General features: G+C 42.1%; 1 protein-coding gene across 3 annotated transcripts in view; it reads left to right on the forward strand.

The window, feature by feature from the left end:
* The first annotated feature begins 350 nt into the window (after positions 1-350).
* Positions 351-13666, forward strand: part of LOC148891546 (SUN domain-containing ossification factor-like) — a 15053-nt gene continuing 1737 nt past the window's right edge. The window contains exons 1-23 of one of the 3 annotated variants that reach the window (XM_089008566.1): positions 351-633; positions 1949-2063; positions 2818-2922; positions 3668-3900; positions 4008-4109; positions 4202-4322; positions 4399-4516; positions 4588-4712; positions 4777-4844; positions 4935-5042; positions 5639-5744; positions 5982-6002; positions 6362-6417; positions 6603-6682; positions 7103-7168; positions 7284-7349; positions 8597-8684; positions 9407-10687; positions 11531-11618; positions 11727-11831; positions 12345-12502; positions 12645-12730; positions 12801-12896. In XM_089008566.1, the coding sequence (XP_088864692.1) occupies positions 575-633; positions 1949-2063; positions 2818-2922; positions 3668-3900; positions 4008-4109; positions 4202-4322; positions 4399-4516; positions 4588-4712; positions 4777-4844; positions 4935-5042; positions 5639-5744; positions 5982-6002; positions 6362-6417; positions 6603-6682; positions 7103-7168; positions 7284-7349; positions 8597-8684; positions 9407-10687; positions 11531-11618; positions 11727-11831; positions 12345-12502; positions 12645-12730; positions 12801-12896 (3451 nt within the window). In that variant the 5' untranslated portion in view covers positions 351-574. The remainder of the gene's footprint in view (positions 634-1948; positions 2064-2817; positions 2923-3667; positions 3901-4007; positions 4110-4201; positions 4323-4398; positions 4517-4587; positions 4713-4776; positions 4845-4934; positions 5043-5638; positions 5745-5981; positions 6003-6361; positions 6418-6602; positions 6683-7102; positions 7169-7283; positions 7350-8596; positions 8685-9406; positions 10688-11530; positions 11619-11726; positions 11832-12344; positions 12503-12644; positions 12731-12800; positions 12897-13666) is intronic. The other 2 variants (XM_089008567.1, XM_089008568.1) reach the window with 2 other exon arrangements.

A 13666-nucleotide genomic window follows, 5' to 3' on the forward strand; every position in this document is an offset into this window, starting at 1 on the left:
ATAAAAATTATAGTAATACTAAATATTAATAATACTAGTAAAAATTATATTATTATTATTGTGATTACTATTATTAGTACTACTACTACTACTACTACTAATAATAATAATAATAACAGTTATTAATAATAATTATTATTGTGATGACTATTATTCGTACTACTAATAGTTATTATAATTGTATTCTTTTTTTAATTATCAACCCCGAAAGAGTTATGCTTTTTTTCCTTGTTTTTTGATCGACGTTTCCGAGAAAACTGTTCGACGCGTTGAAGTGCGTTGAATTCTGACACGACGGCCTCAGTTGTTGTGCTTCGTCCACTTTTGAAAGAGCACCGCCCTCCAGACGAGAGGAAACTTAAAATCGAGTGCTCGCTCGACTGACGCGATGACGGTTGGTAGCAGGTTGTTTGGCTCGAGCTACAGTGAGCGATTCGGAACTCGCTGATGTTGGCTAAGTTTAGCTTTCCCACCTGGCCCCAGTGCCCTCCACGACACCAAGGAGGACATATAGCTGGGCGATTTTAACGTCTTACACAAGCACGCCGAGAATGTCTTTCCCGACAGGTCAGGGATGAAGATGATAATATGGCGAGCTGTGACTGTGTGGCTGTCTGTGTCACTCGTATTTTGGTAAGTTTCCACTTTTTTGTTTTGCTCGTTCGTTTATATTTGACGAGCAGAGTACACGTAACGTAAACAGATTCGCGCTACTTGTTGAAGTGTAATGGACTCAGGCCAAACTACGCACACGGTGCATTTTGTTAGCTTGTGCTAGTAGCGAATTGCTATGTTGTGATGTGGCACCTTGGCTGACTTGTCCGTAGCTTGTTTTGCTAACCCACCCGGGACTTGGTTTCGCTTTTAGCAAAAACGTCTCGTGTCAAAGCGATGTGAACACAAAAAAAGTTTGCATTTGGCGAAAACGACAGTGCAGTTGCCAGTGACCCACATCAATCAGGACAGTTTCGCTCTATTTCACATGTCACCCCAACGCAGATTCCGTCCATTGGGATTAAAAACCTTTGACGTAAATCGTCCTGGAAACTGGCTGCATCTGTTGCGGAAGAGAAAAAGAAAGCAAGCGATTACGATGATTGATTATGAGATCTGCTGGTGATGTTGCCCCGCAATATTCAGAAAGCTGACTGGGTGACTTTTTTGCCCTTCTGCACTAACTGGCAAAAATGTTCACACTCATGGACTTCAGTTATTTAAAAAAATGGTACAGTAGTCATGTTGTATAATGATGGCAATGCTGAATAAATATTGTTGGTCACCTGCCTGTATAATTTGTGTGCCAAACATTTGTCCTCTCCACAATTAATGAATGACTTTATAAACAGTAACCTTAATGTTAATTGAAAGTGCTAATAAATTTGAAAACAGCGATTTTTGATTACAAAACACTTGTTTAGAGGAAAGCCTAATCTTGAACAAAACAATCCAGGTGTCAAGTGTTTGACCTAAACATCTTAAATATTGTGTTATGTTAAATTCCTGTGACAGTAAGTGTTATGACATTTATTTCCAGTGAGAACAACATTTTGGGGGATTTACTCATTTCATTCTTCTTTCCAGTTGATAAAATGCAAACTACCGGGCTTGAATTGTGAGTTGCGGCACGTTATCTCTTATGTGTTTACAGCCTCAAGCAAAAATACAGAATTTGGCTTACAGTTCCATTAATTTTCTTGTCAGAACACATACGTATTGGAGCGAGTTTACAGCATGTTCCTTTTTTATTTGTCAGCTCTCCCTGGCTTTTTCAACTGATAAGATAAATTAGCTACGTGGCGTTACAAACCACCTGGACTTTCTCAGCCCTGTCACTCGCATAAAATGTGTTCTTCATTCTTCCATTTGGGCCATTGTTGAAGCTGCGGTTTTGCTTTCGGAGATCAGCAATGTGTGGTCAGTCGGTGATCGTTGCCTCTTTGTCTCGCAGGTTCCCCATTTGCCGTGTTGATTGCACAGAGCCAGACCAGGAGGGGCAGCGCTCGGAGCCTTTGGAAGACATTAATTTGGAGGAGGGTTCAAGAGACTCTCATCAGCAAGACAAGGTTGGCCTGACAGTTTCCAGGTTGCTGCTGAAACGACAAAAATTCCTTGAGCTTGAATATAAAAGTAATGTTTTCAAATTATGAATTTACAGATAGACTTGACGAGTATAAATGCAAGAGCTGGTGATAATTTTTTGGGGAGTGGGGTTGGGTGGGGAGGGGATACACATACTATGCCCAGTTCCAGGTTATTGCTCAGATATTTATTTATTTATTTATTCATTCGTGTAGCTATTTTTATTTGTCTCTTTATTTATATTTATTTTTTTCCCTTATCTATTTCCCCGTGTAGTGCCCTATTTATTTATCTATTTATTCATCTATCTTTTTTATTTGTTTATTTGTATTTTTTATTTTTTGTATTTATTCATCTATTTACATAGTTATTTATTTATTTATCCATTTATCTATGTATACATTTTTGTTTGTTTATTATTTATGTATTTTTGTTTGTTTGTTTGTTTATTTAATGAAAACATCTATCAAAAATATCTTTGATGTCATTTAACTGCCAAACCAGATCTAGATGAAGGAACTAATTTCGTTTAAAAAGTCCAAAATTTGGAAATGCACTTGGACTGACGCTGCCGTAAGCGCGTCTCCATTTTTGTCCGAATGTTGCTTAGCACCTTTTGCATTTCAACTCTGCACTGACAAAGTCCTTCAACATGTTTTAGAAAAGGCAAGGATGTTTCTGACGGTGGCAAAATATCATTTTCTCATATATCAAAATATGTTATGATGTCCTTACCAGGATGAGAGTTTGCCTTTGCTCCCAGAGTCCTTGCCCGGGAATGAGGAGTCACAAAAAGACGAGTGGTTGATGCAGGCGGCGGACAAGAAAGAGAAATATTCAGAGGCGAGTTAAATGACAAGTTGGGATTGTTTTCGCGAATAAAATATCGTACGGAAGGAACTTTATTCAAACTGTTGCCTGTTGATGAATATCAAGTACCGTATAAGGCCCAGCTAAAAGCCGTGTTTTTTTTCCCAAAATATGACCCTGCGCCTACTAAGCGGATGCGCCTTGTATATGAAGTACCGTATTTTCCAGTGTGTAAGGCGCACCGGATATAAGGTGAACCCCCATTGATTGGTATATTTTCACAATGTTTCCATAAATAAGGTGCACCGGACTATAATTGTGAGACCTGTTGTGGCTCAATATTACTTCACATATAAGGCACACGTGTATTTGGCGTAAAAATCAAGGCTTTTGGTTGTGCCTTATACAATGGAAAATACGGTAATATTGAGTCACAATAGGTCTTGCAACTACTGTCAGCAGCCACCGAATCAATTTCTCCTTGTAGAAGAAGTAGTGCTGAACCCCAGACTCTACTGTCGCGCCTTATAATGTGGTGTGCCTTATATTTGGAAAACATTTATATATTTATGTATTATATATTTAAAAACATTTTTCATTCATTGAAGGTGTGCCTTATACTACGGTGCGTCTTATACACCGGAAAATATGGTAGTTAATTCATGACTTATTCCATTGCACGGTGTAAAAGTTACATTGCATATGCTACAATTACCTGTTTTTTCTTTCCAACACAAAATATGTCATACTGGAATATTCCCTTGACGTTATCTTCCAGGTTTCCGAGCCGGATAAGCCCACCATAAATGCAATGATGGACGTCAACAGTGGTGTTTCGCAACCGAAGCTGGAACACAAACAACATTCAGAAACAGAAAACCTTGACGCATCCACCGCTCAGGACAAAAACTCCGTTGTCCTCATTATGTCTTCCGATACGGTCCATCAATCCCATGCTGAGGAAACTGACAGCGTCGGTATTCCGACACTTCTCGACATTGTGACAGACCGGCAAGTTTTATTTTCTCTATCATTTCACATTTAATCCATTCGCCACTGTCTTTTTTCTGTGATGTAATACAAACTCCTATATCATAACTCGCTGGTTGTGTCTTTAGTATTTCAGATGATGCAAACGGTGACGATCATCTCGAGGTTCTTGACTCTGACTTGGCTTCCGCGGAATGTACGGAAGAGACCAACCCCTACGACCATGACAGGTTGCCGGACTAAATTATTTCCGGATAAACTCATTTATGTTGTCTTGAGCTTTGAACTCAATGAAAAACGATGTGTTTTGTGTTCCCTGCAGGAATCCTCCAGTCGTTTTGGAAAACATGTCAAACGTTCACACAACCGGGACTAAAACTGACAGCGACCCCCCAACTGTCCAGCAGCCGGACGGGAACCGATCGCAAGCCCTCAACGAACAAGTGAGAAACATTACTTCCCAAATGGCCGCCGCCTCCCGAACCGCTTGATGCCAGCTTTTATTTTTCTTCCTCGTAGGACGGGATGGCCTCCGTCGCTGTGGAAACCGATCCCAGCGTGAGCGGCAAAGACCCCGAGGACATCCCAACGTTTGATGAGTGGAAACGGAAAATGATGGAGGTGGAAAATGAAAAAAGTAAAAAAAAAATCTGTCTGGTACACAGAAGAAGTCAAACGATCACGACCGTAACCCGACTTCTCCCATAGCTCTGTCCACGCATACGTCAACAAACGGGGTTTCCAATGTCGTGAAGAAAGTGCAAATAAATTTCAACAACTACGCTTCGGTGGAGTGCGGAGCAAAGATCCTCGGTGCTAACCCAGAAGCTAAGGTCTGACATTTATTTGTCCTATCGAAAACATTTTGATTCAGACGGTCCATTTTGTCACTTCCAGAGCACATCGGCCATTTTGAAAGAAAATATGGACCTGTACATGCTTAATCCCTGCAGTAACAAAATCTGGTTGGTGTATTTACATTGACGCAGCAGTCGCTTTCTGACATAAAAAAAAAAGACAAACATCTCAGTTTGTATTTTTTTTCCCTCTTCCAGGTTCATCATCGAACTCTGCGAACCCATTCAGGTAAAGCAGTTGGACATCGCCAATTTTGAGCTCTTTTCATCCACACCCAAAGATTTCCTCGTCTCCATCAGCGACAGGTGAAGTGCAACATACTATTTTTCAACCAGACAGGCTTTGCAAAGTTGAACGTACCGTATTTTCCGGTGTATAAGATCACCCAAAAGCCTTAATTTTCCCCAAAAGATAAATAAATAGATAAAAATAAAAAGAAGCTGAAATAAATAAATACATAAATACGGAGATACATAAATAAATCTGTATGTTTGTAAATTAATACCATATTTTCCGGTGTATAAGGCGCACCCAAAAGCCTTGATTTTCTTCCAAAGATGACCCTGCGTGTGAAGTCATATTGAGGCGCAACAGGTCTTGCAACTACTGTTAGCAGCCGTCGACTCAATTTCCCGATTTTGTAGAAATAGTGCGTAACCCCAGCCACTACTGTAACGCCTTATAATGTGGTGTGCCTTATATTTGGAAATCTTTTGTATATTTATATATTTGGAAAACTGTTTTCAACCATTGAAGGTGTGCCTTATACTCCAGTGCGCCTTATCTATGGAAAACTTTGAAAATGCCTTATACACCCGAAAATACGGTACCTTTTTTTCCGACGAGCTGCCCAACGAGAGGCTGACCTTATCGATGTTTTTGTAAATATACCCTCTCGCAGATATCCGACCAATAAATGGCTGAAATTGGGAACCTTTCACGCCCGGGATGAACGCACTGTTCAGAGCTTTCCATTGGACGAGCAACTTTATGCTAAATACGTCAAGGTAACCTCTGTTTTTTAATTTAATTTATTTCACTGGACTGCCCATTTCTTCTTCTGCTTTTTTTTTTTTTTTTTTTAGATGTCCAGAATTTTTACATTGACACAATACAATTCCCGTATCTAATTCCCGCGTACCATTTCAGTGGTTTAAGCATGTGAGATTGTTATCTGTGCACCTTATACATTTTATATAATGTTTTCCTCTTCCCCCCCCCCTCCCCTCCTTCTCTCGCTTCAGATGTTCGCCAAGTACATAAAGGTTAGCCTGTGCTTTGTGTAGACGTCTGCCACTTGAGTGCATTCAATAGGATTTTTTTTGCTGTTTCTTTAACTTGTTGGTTTGTCTATTTGGCTGATCTGGTTCACCTTTGACATGCTTGCTAACCAAACTGCAATCCATTTTCTTATTTTGGAAAACTCAAACGATGTCAATGAAATCATATTCTTAAATAATCCTGCTTTGCCACGCGTCAATCTTGTTTGTGAATTTTGTTTGTTTAAACACCGTTACAGGTCTTTGTTCATAAAATGAAATAACTTGAATGACATAAATATCCATCCATCCCCTTATCCATTCCCTTGTCATAAATCTGAATTGTTTGTTTGCTGTTTTTCTAGGTTGAGCTGCTCTCTCACTTTGGCTCGGAACATTTCTGCCCCCTCAGTCTCATTCGGTATGTACGATTCAAGTTACTCTGACGAAATTATGACGGTAATCCTCCCCATGAGAGTTTGTTTGACCATCATGTCGAATTGAGTTGGGAGCAAATCCCATTTGTTTGGCTGATTAGTAAACAAAGGCTGCCCTTTACCCAATCATACACCCCAAAAAATAAAATAAAACAACTTGTTTCTACAGAGTGTTTGGGACAAGCATGGTGGAAGAGTACGAAGAAATAGCCGAGCCTTCTGAAAGACCAGATCAGGATGACGACTTGGGTAAGTATGAATTTTAGTTGTGGGTTCAATTCCATCTTTGTGGAGTTTGTGTGGCCTTCCAGCGCCTCCGTGGGTTTTCCACGGGTACTCCGGTTTCCTCCCAGATTCAAAAAATGTACACAGCAAGCAGATGAACACTTGAAATTGTCCTGAGGTGTGAATGTGAGTTTGGATGGTTGGTCATCTCTGACCAACCATGTGATTGACTGGTTCAAGGTGTCCCCCGCCTACTGCCTGATGATGGCTGGGATAGGCTCCGGTGACCTTTCTGAGAAAAAAGTGAATTGGAAAATAGATGTCTGGGTGAGAATTCTGTTCATTTTGTAAATTTAGAGTACATCTTCGGTTCAACCAAACCCTCAGAAATATTTGCACTTTTTAAATGTTGTGAATATGTTGATGTCAACTTTCCTCCTTCAGATGATTCATCCGGTTACGGACCTGGTGAAGTAAAATATTCCAAAAATCTGATTGGCTCGGCGAAGGGTAAGAGAACAACATCCGTCGTTGCTTAGTTGTTTCAAGCATCAACAAAGATGAAAAAAGAGTAACTCGATCTATGGCTCTTCTTGAAATGTATGCGGTCTTTTACGCTCCTCAGATGTCATTTTGAACATGGTCAATAATATTGCAGTGAACGTTCTTGGTGGGAACTCAGAAATGGAAGGTATGTCCCAGCCATTAACCACATTTTTATTTATTTATTACAATTTAATAGTGGCCAGGCTCTGCTATTTTAATTTTCACTTCTGTTGTTAAGAAGGTTGAATTCTCTTACCTGTGGAAAGATGCAATGTGTCACATTCCTAAGTACCGGACGCCATATTAGGCCCACCTGCACACTGTAACGTAATGCTGGAGTTGTATCAAAAATATGAAAAATGCACAATATCAGAGAATTATTGGTTGAACAATATTTTGAACAATATTTATTTAATAATAACCTGTTCTCCGTTCTACTCAAATGCTAACGCGGGCTCACAATATAAATGATTATTTCCAGTGTCTGAAACTCATGACAAAAAGGTACGGGACACCAGGGCAGACAACTGTGAAAAGTTGCCTGCCCTGCCATAAAGTTGCCTGCCCCATTTTTCACAACTTGAAACGCAATAAGACGACTAATCGCAAAAAAAACATTGTAGCAAAGTATTAAGGATTTTTTTTGAGACGTACCTATCACAAATGCTCCCTAGCTTAATTTATTGTAAATATCCCTTGCTGATGATTTTTCTCCAGTTGCCTTATGTCCATACACTGTTCGGCATGTTGCATAATGCAATGTTTGCGTTGCGTTGTCTGCTACAAGCCACGTGAACTCCTCTTTTCACAATGCTTTTAATAATAATAATAATAATAATAATAATAATAATAATAATACATTTAACTTCTAAGCCCCTTTCAAAACTCTCAAGCACACTTTACAGTTCTGGGATAATGTATGTTTACATTTTGTAGCGTCATAAATTTTGTTGGCTTCTTTTGAATCTTCCTTCTGGGGCGTTCTACTTTGCGTCTACTTTGGAAAATGATATCCAAATGCACGACCTTATAACGCTCGGGAAAGTGCGGAAGCACAAAGCAGGCTTCTGATTGGCTGCCGTGCCGAGTGTGCCAAACGAACCCAAATTCTGAAGTTTTTCCAAACGAAACCAAGATTTCAAAATCGGAATAATTTATTCCAATTTTGAAATCTTTGTTCAAACATTTGCTTTATTGAAAAAAAGCAAACGTTTGATTTGAAAAAAAAGTTTTTTTCTTGTTTTGTTTTGTTTTGATTTTTTTTCAAAAACAGTTGCCGGCCACTCGGGTGGAGACATTTTGTTAGTTGTACAACCGACGTAAAGGTTCCGGACATTATTTCAGACACTGACTATGCTATTGATTGTAACGAATCCCATTTATGTTTTGTAGGCAACCTTTCATCTCGTGATGTGAGTCTGCACGTGCCCGCTGTTAATAAAACACTGACCCAAACTCCCATTATTGATGCAAGCACTGTGTGAGTACCTGTCAGAAGTCTCAGTGCGTCAGTCAGAAACTGAAGGGTGTGGGCTCCCCCTCCTATATATATATATATATATATATATATATATACAGTAAAGTCTCGTTATATCGATATCGGATATATCGATAGTCCCGGTTATATCGATATTTTTTCGGACTCCTTTGAATATCGATATAACGAGACTTTACTGTGTGTGTATATATATATATATATATATATATATATATATATATATATATACACACACACACACACATGTGTGACGGGTGTCACAACAGTGACTGTCTTGAGCTCCACGTTGCTGCCGTCTTAATACGAGACACGTGGATGTGTCTTTTTATTTCTTTTATTGCTGCAACACAGTATGGCAGAAGGGATGGGTGAAGTCGCATGGGTTTCATCTTGTGATTAACATTGACTTGTCCAAGTGGTTCTCAATATGAAAAACATTGTAGATAACAAAACAAAATGAACGTGTGATCGTACAGTGGTTATTTAAAGAAAAAGAGAATACAACACAAGTTCACTGTTATTTACATGATGTCCCTGAACGCATCACATGCGAGACGTCGGCGCAAACACGCGGGTGCGCTGGATAATGGCGGCACAGTTCGACACCCCACTAACAGTCACGGCCAAATGAAACACGACGCACACATTATTATGTTGTTCATATAGTCCATTTGTTTTACTTCCATTGTTTTTGTTCCATCCAGTTCAGAGATGGAAGAGGCAACGTTGTCACCAGAAGCAGTCGTCACTGAAACTGGTGCCTCAACCCCAACAACTGCTGTCCCAGAAAAGCTCCCAGATGATCACAGTGAACAGCATCCTCCTCCTCCCCCACCCGAGGACCAAATTGTGATTCCTTTAGAGTCCGAGGAAGAAGAATCGATCAGCTCAACGATCACCCTGATGGATAAAGATGAAGAGTTGGAAGGGGAGAAGCAGAAAAGGGATGGAGATGATGCACAAGATGAGGACTTTTGTGCGTTTCTTCCTTTGTTTTCGTCCTGTTCGTGCGCCACCTCCCTTCAAGAGTATCTGCAGCGACAATGTTTGGTGCTGCTGTCCAAAAAAAGGAAATGCCAATCCGCGGACATAAAGCAACTGGCTCCTTCTGACCGCACTCCCACTTGGCCCCCACTTCCTCCCTCCTCCGCCTGTCCCGAGCCCAAACAGGATCACAGTAAGGCACGTGAGCCCCATGAAACCCGACAATCTCCCGATGGGGATCCAGAAAGCGCTGCCACCCCGTCACAACCACCTCAGCCTCCAGAGAAAACGCTCATCGAATCTCATGATGACTCTGCGTCCGAATCTCCTCCCCTGGAGCCCAGTCGGACATCAAACCTCTCGAAAGTCACCTTCCCCGATTCATCCGCTGCCAACCCTTCCGTTGCCGAGACGCCACAGCTTCCCTCTGAGCCTCCAGCGAAGCCACAAAGCTCGGAGGAGAGCCAAGATACGCTGGATGTGGAGAAGCAGACAGATGCTTCGCCAAACCCCAGTACCCTGGTCACTGCAACCGCAGCGGATGATGGCAACGTGGCACCTACAGAACTAAAGCCCAGCGCGGTGATGCATGACTCTATGGCAAATCTTGAGATGACAGGTGAGTCCCAGACTGCTTCCCCCCGCGTACATCAGCCCCCAGACCCAGTGGTCATCGTTGACAGTGACCCTCTTTCTGTTGAGCCACCCCAACCCATTGAACTGGAGCTCTCTACGACTACCCCGCTCATTCCCGATAGTAAAATGGATGAGCTCACCGAAGACGCCTCTACCCCCGATCTCCCTCCTCTCCCTTCGACACCCCTCTCACCGTCCCTCTCAGACATCTACGCCGATCCCCCGAATGGCACGGAGCAGAATGGCAACCCGGTGCACGGCTCCAGCCAGAAGGAGTCGGTGTTCATGCGACTCAACAACCGTATCAAAGCCCTTGAGATGAATATGTCGCTCAGTGGGCGCTATCTGGAGCAGCTCAGCCAGAGGTCAGACAAATACTGTATTTTCCGGTGTATAAGGCGCACCCAGTGCCGATGTGTGCAGATGTTTTAAAAAAAACTACAAACATCACAAAGTATATAGGAAGCACGTACAAAATTGTGTATTAAGACTGAGCTGTACAAGTGGAAAACAATGTTTCAGGTAAAAAGAAACGTACATAGTGCAAAACTATCAAATATATACACTAGATATAAGAATATATGTAGCCGTGTTTATTCTACGAAAGGAACAAGCATTTGAAGGCAGGTGCAGTACCGCCTTTGGCCGCCAGGGGCGACGGGGTGCTCTCCCCCTTTCATTTCAATGTGAAGGCCATTTCCCCATATACAGTAAAGTCTCGTTATATCGATATCGGATATATCGATAGTCCCGGTTATATCGATACTATTTCTATGCACGCACGGAGAAAATTACATGCAAACAGGGTCGGATATATCGATAGTCCCGGTTATATCGCTATTTTTCGGACTCCCTTGAATATCGATATAACGAGACTTTACTGTATTTGAGTAGAGGTGCGGTACCGTCTTTGGCCGCCTAGGGCGCTATCCCCCATACATTTCAATGGCTAGGCCACTTTCCCATTAATTTCTATAGAGGCGCTACCAGGGACTGCAGTACCCGCCTTTGGCCGCCTGGCGTGCTCTTCCCCATTCAATTGAATGGCCAGGCCATTTCCCCATTCATTTCTATGGAGGGGCGTTTCCCATTCATTAACATTCACTGGGCTGCGCCTTGTACTCCTGTGCGCCTTATAAACCAGAAAATACATTATTATTATTTTTTTACTTTTATCCAACATTTTTTATTCTGTTTTTTTCCCTAAGATATCGGAAGCAGATGGAGGAAATGCAGAAAGCTTTCAACAAAACCGTTATTAAACTCCAAAACACTTCCCGAATCGCAGAGGAGCAAGTGAGGACCATTTTCTCATGGATTGTTCTCAGAATCTTTTAGAAACAACCCGATGTGTTTTAATTTATGCTCAAAGGCATGCTTGACTCTTTTAAAATACTTACGCAGGACCAGCGTCAGACGGAGTCCATTCAGGTGCTGCAAGGCCAGTTGGAAAATGTGACTCAGATGGTTCTCAACCTCTCGGTTCAAGTCAGCCAGCTAAAGAACGAGGTAGGTAAAAAGTACATCATGATTTAACACTCACAGGCCACTGTTTTGGAAAACGTAAGACCCAAGGCCATTTTCTGAGTGAGCAAAATCTCCCAAAAATGCCATTTACCGATACCACAGTTTCAACTTCACTTACACAAACTCTAGACCTTTTCGCACTGCACTCTGGAAGGACATGGAATTAGCTCTCGGCAGCCGAGAAGTGCGGTGATTCCAAATGGTGTAAGTCTGTGTTAAAAAAAAACAAGTATGCAGCAAATAGCTGGGCAAAAGGATCACTTGGAAATAAAACGGTGTGAAAAGATTTGCAAATGTCCACAAAACTTCACTGTTGGCCTCACTGTGCGGTGCGTTCAATAACCATAAAAAATAGGACATTTCAACACTCAACAGAAAAAGTACTGTCAATGAATAAATATTAAAAAAATGTAATGCCGATTTTTATTTATTTATTTATAAAATGATCATTTTATGATAAGGCGTGTGACATCACCGGGTGGCTTCGTCTCCCAGGTGTCAGACAGGCACAACTACCTGTTGCTGTGCCTTTTGCTGAGTTTGTGTTTCGGCCTGGTGCTGTTGGCCAACCGCTGCCGAATCTCCATCACGCCTCCGAATGCTGAGCCGGAGCCCCCCACAGTCAACAGCGACACGTCCTGCCGTCCCGAGAGGTATTGATCCAATTGCATTTGTAGAAGCGGGACGAAATAGAGAACGTTTTTAAAAAAAATGTTCTAAATTTTAAATTGACATTTTAAATCCAGGGTAAACCGTTGTGGATTTTTTTTTCAACTGCAATGATTTTCTTGTTAGGAATTTCACCTCTGGCGATGACTGTAGTTTGAAGAGGAGCGCATCTTATCCACTAATCCACTCATTCCAGTTAGTGGCTAGTCAAGGTATAGCTGCCTTTTGAATTGTTTGACGATAAAGCCTTATTTTATTTTGGTTTACTTTATTTTACTTTAGGGCGGTTAGCACGCCGGCTTCACAGTGCAGAGGTCGCCAGTTCGCGTCCCGGTCCGGCTTCCCTGTGTGGAGTTTGCATGTTCTCCCCGGACCCGCGTGGGTTTTCTCCGGGTCCTCCGGTTTCCTCCCACACTCCAAAAACATGCATGGCAGGCAGATTGACCACTCCAAATTGTCCCTAGGTGTGAGTGTGAGAGTGACTGTTGTATGTCTTTGTGTGCCCTGCGATTGGCTGGCAACCAATTCAGGGTGTCCCCCGCCTCGTGCCCGAAGACAGCTGAGATAGGCTCCAGCGCCCCCCGCGACCCTAATGAGGAATGAGCGGTACGGAAAATGAGATGAGATGAGATGATTTTCTTGTTAGGAATTTCACCTCTGGCGATGACTGTAGTTTGAAGAGGAGCGCATTTTATCCACTAATCCACTCATTCCAGTTAGTGGCTAGTCAAGGTATAGCTGCCTTTTGAATTGTTTGACGATAAAGCCTTATTTTATTTTGGTTTACTTTATTTTACTTTAGGGCGGTTAGCACGCCGGATTCACAGTGCAAAGGTCGCCGGTTCGCGTCCCGCTCCGGCCTCCCTGTGTGGAGTTTGCATGTTCTGCCCGGGCCTGCGTGGGTTTTCTCCGGGTCCTCCAGTTTCCTCCCACATTCCAAAAACATGCACAGCAGGCAGATTGAACACTCCAAATCGTCCCTAGGTGTGAGAGTGACTGTTGTACGTCTTTGTGTGCCCTGCGATTGGCTGGCAACCAATTCAGGGTGGCCTCGTGCCCGAAGACAGCTGGGATTGGCTCCAGCACCCCACGTGACCCTAATGAGGAATAAGCGGTACGGAAAATGGATGGATGGATTTATTTTACTT

The sequence above is a fragment of the Hippocampus bargibanti genome, linkage group LG11 (assembly GCF_051943395.1).
Source record: "Hippocampus bargibanti isolate YZ-2025 linkage group LG11, ASM5194339v1, whole genome shotgun sequence".
In the NCBI taxonomy this organism is placed as follows: Eukaryota; Metazoa; Chordata; class Actinopteri; order Syngnathiformes; family Syngnathidae; genus Hippocampus; species Hippocampus bargibanti.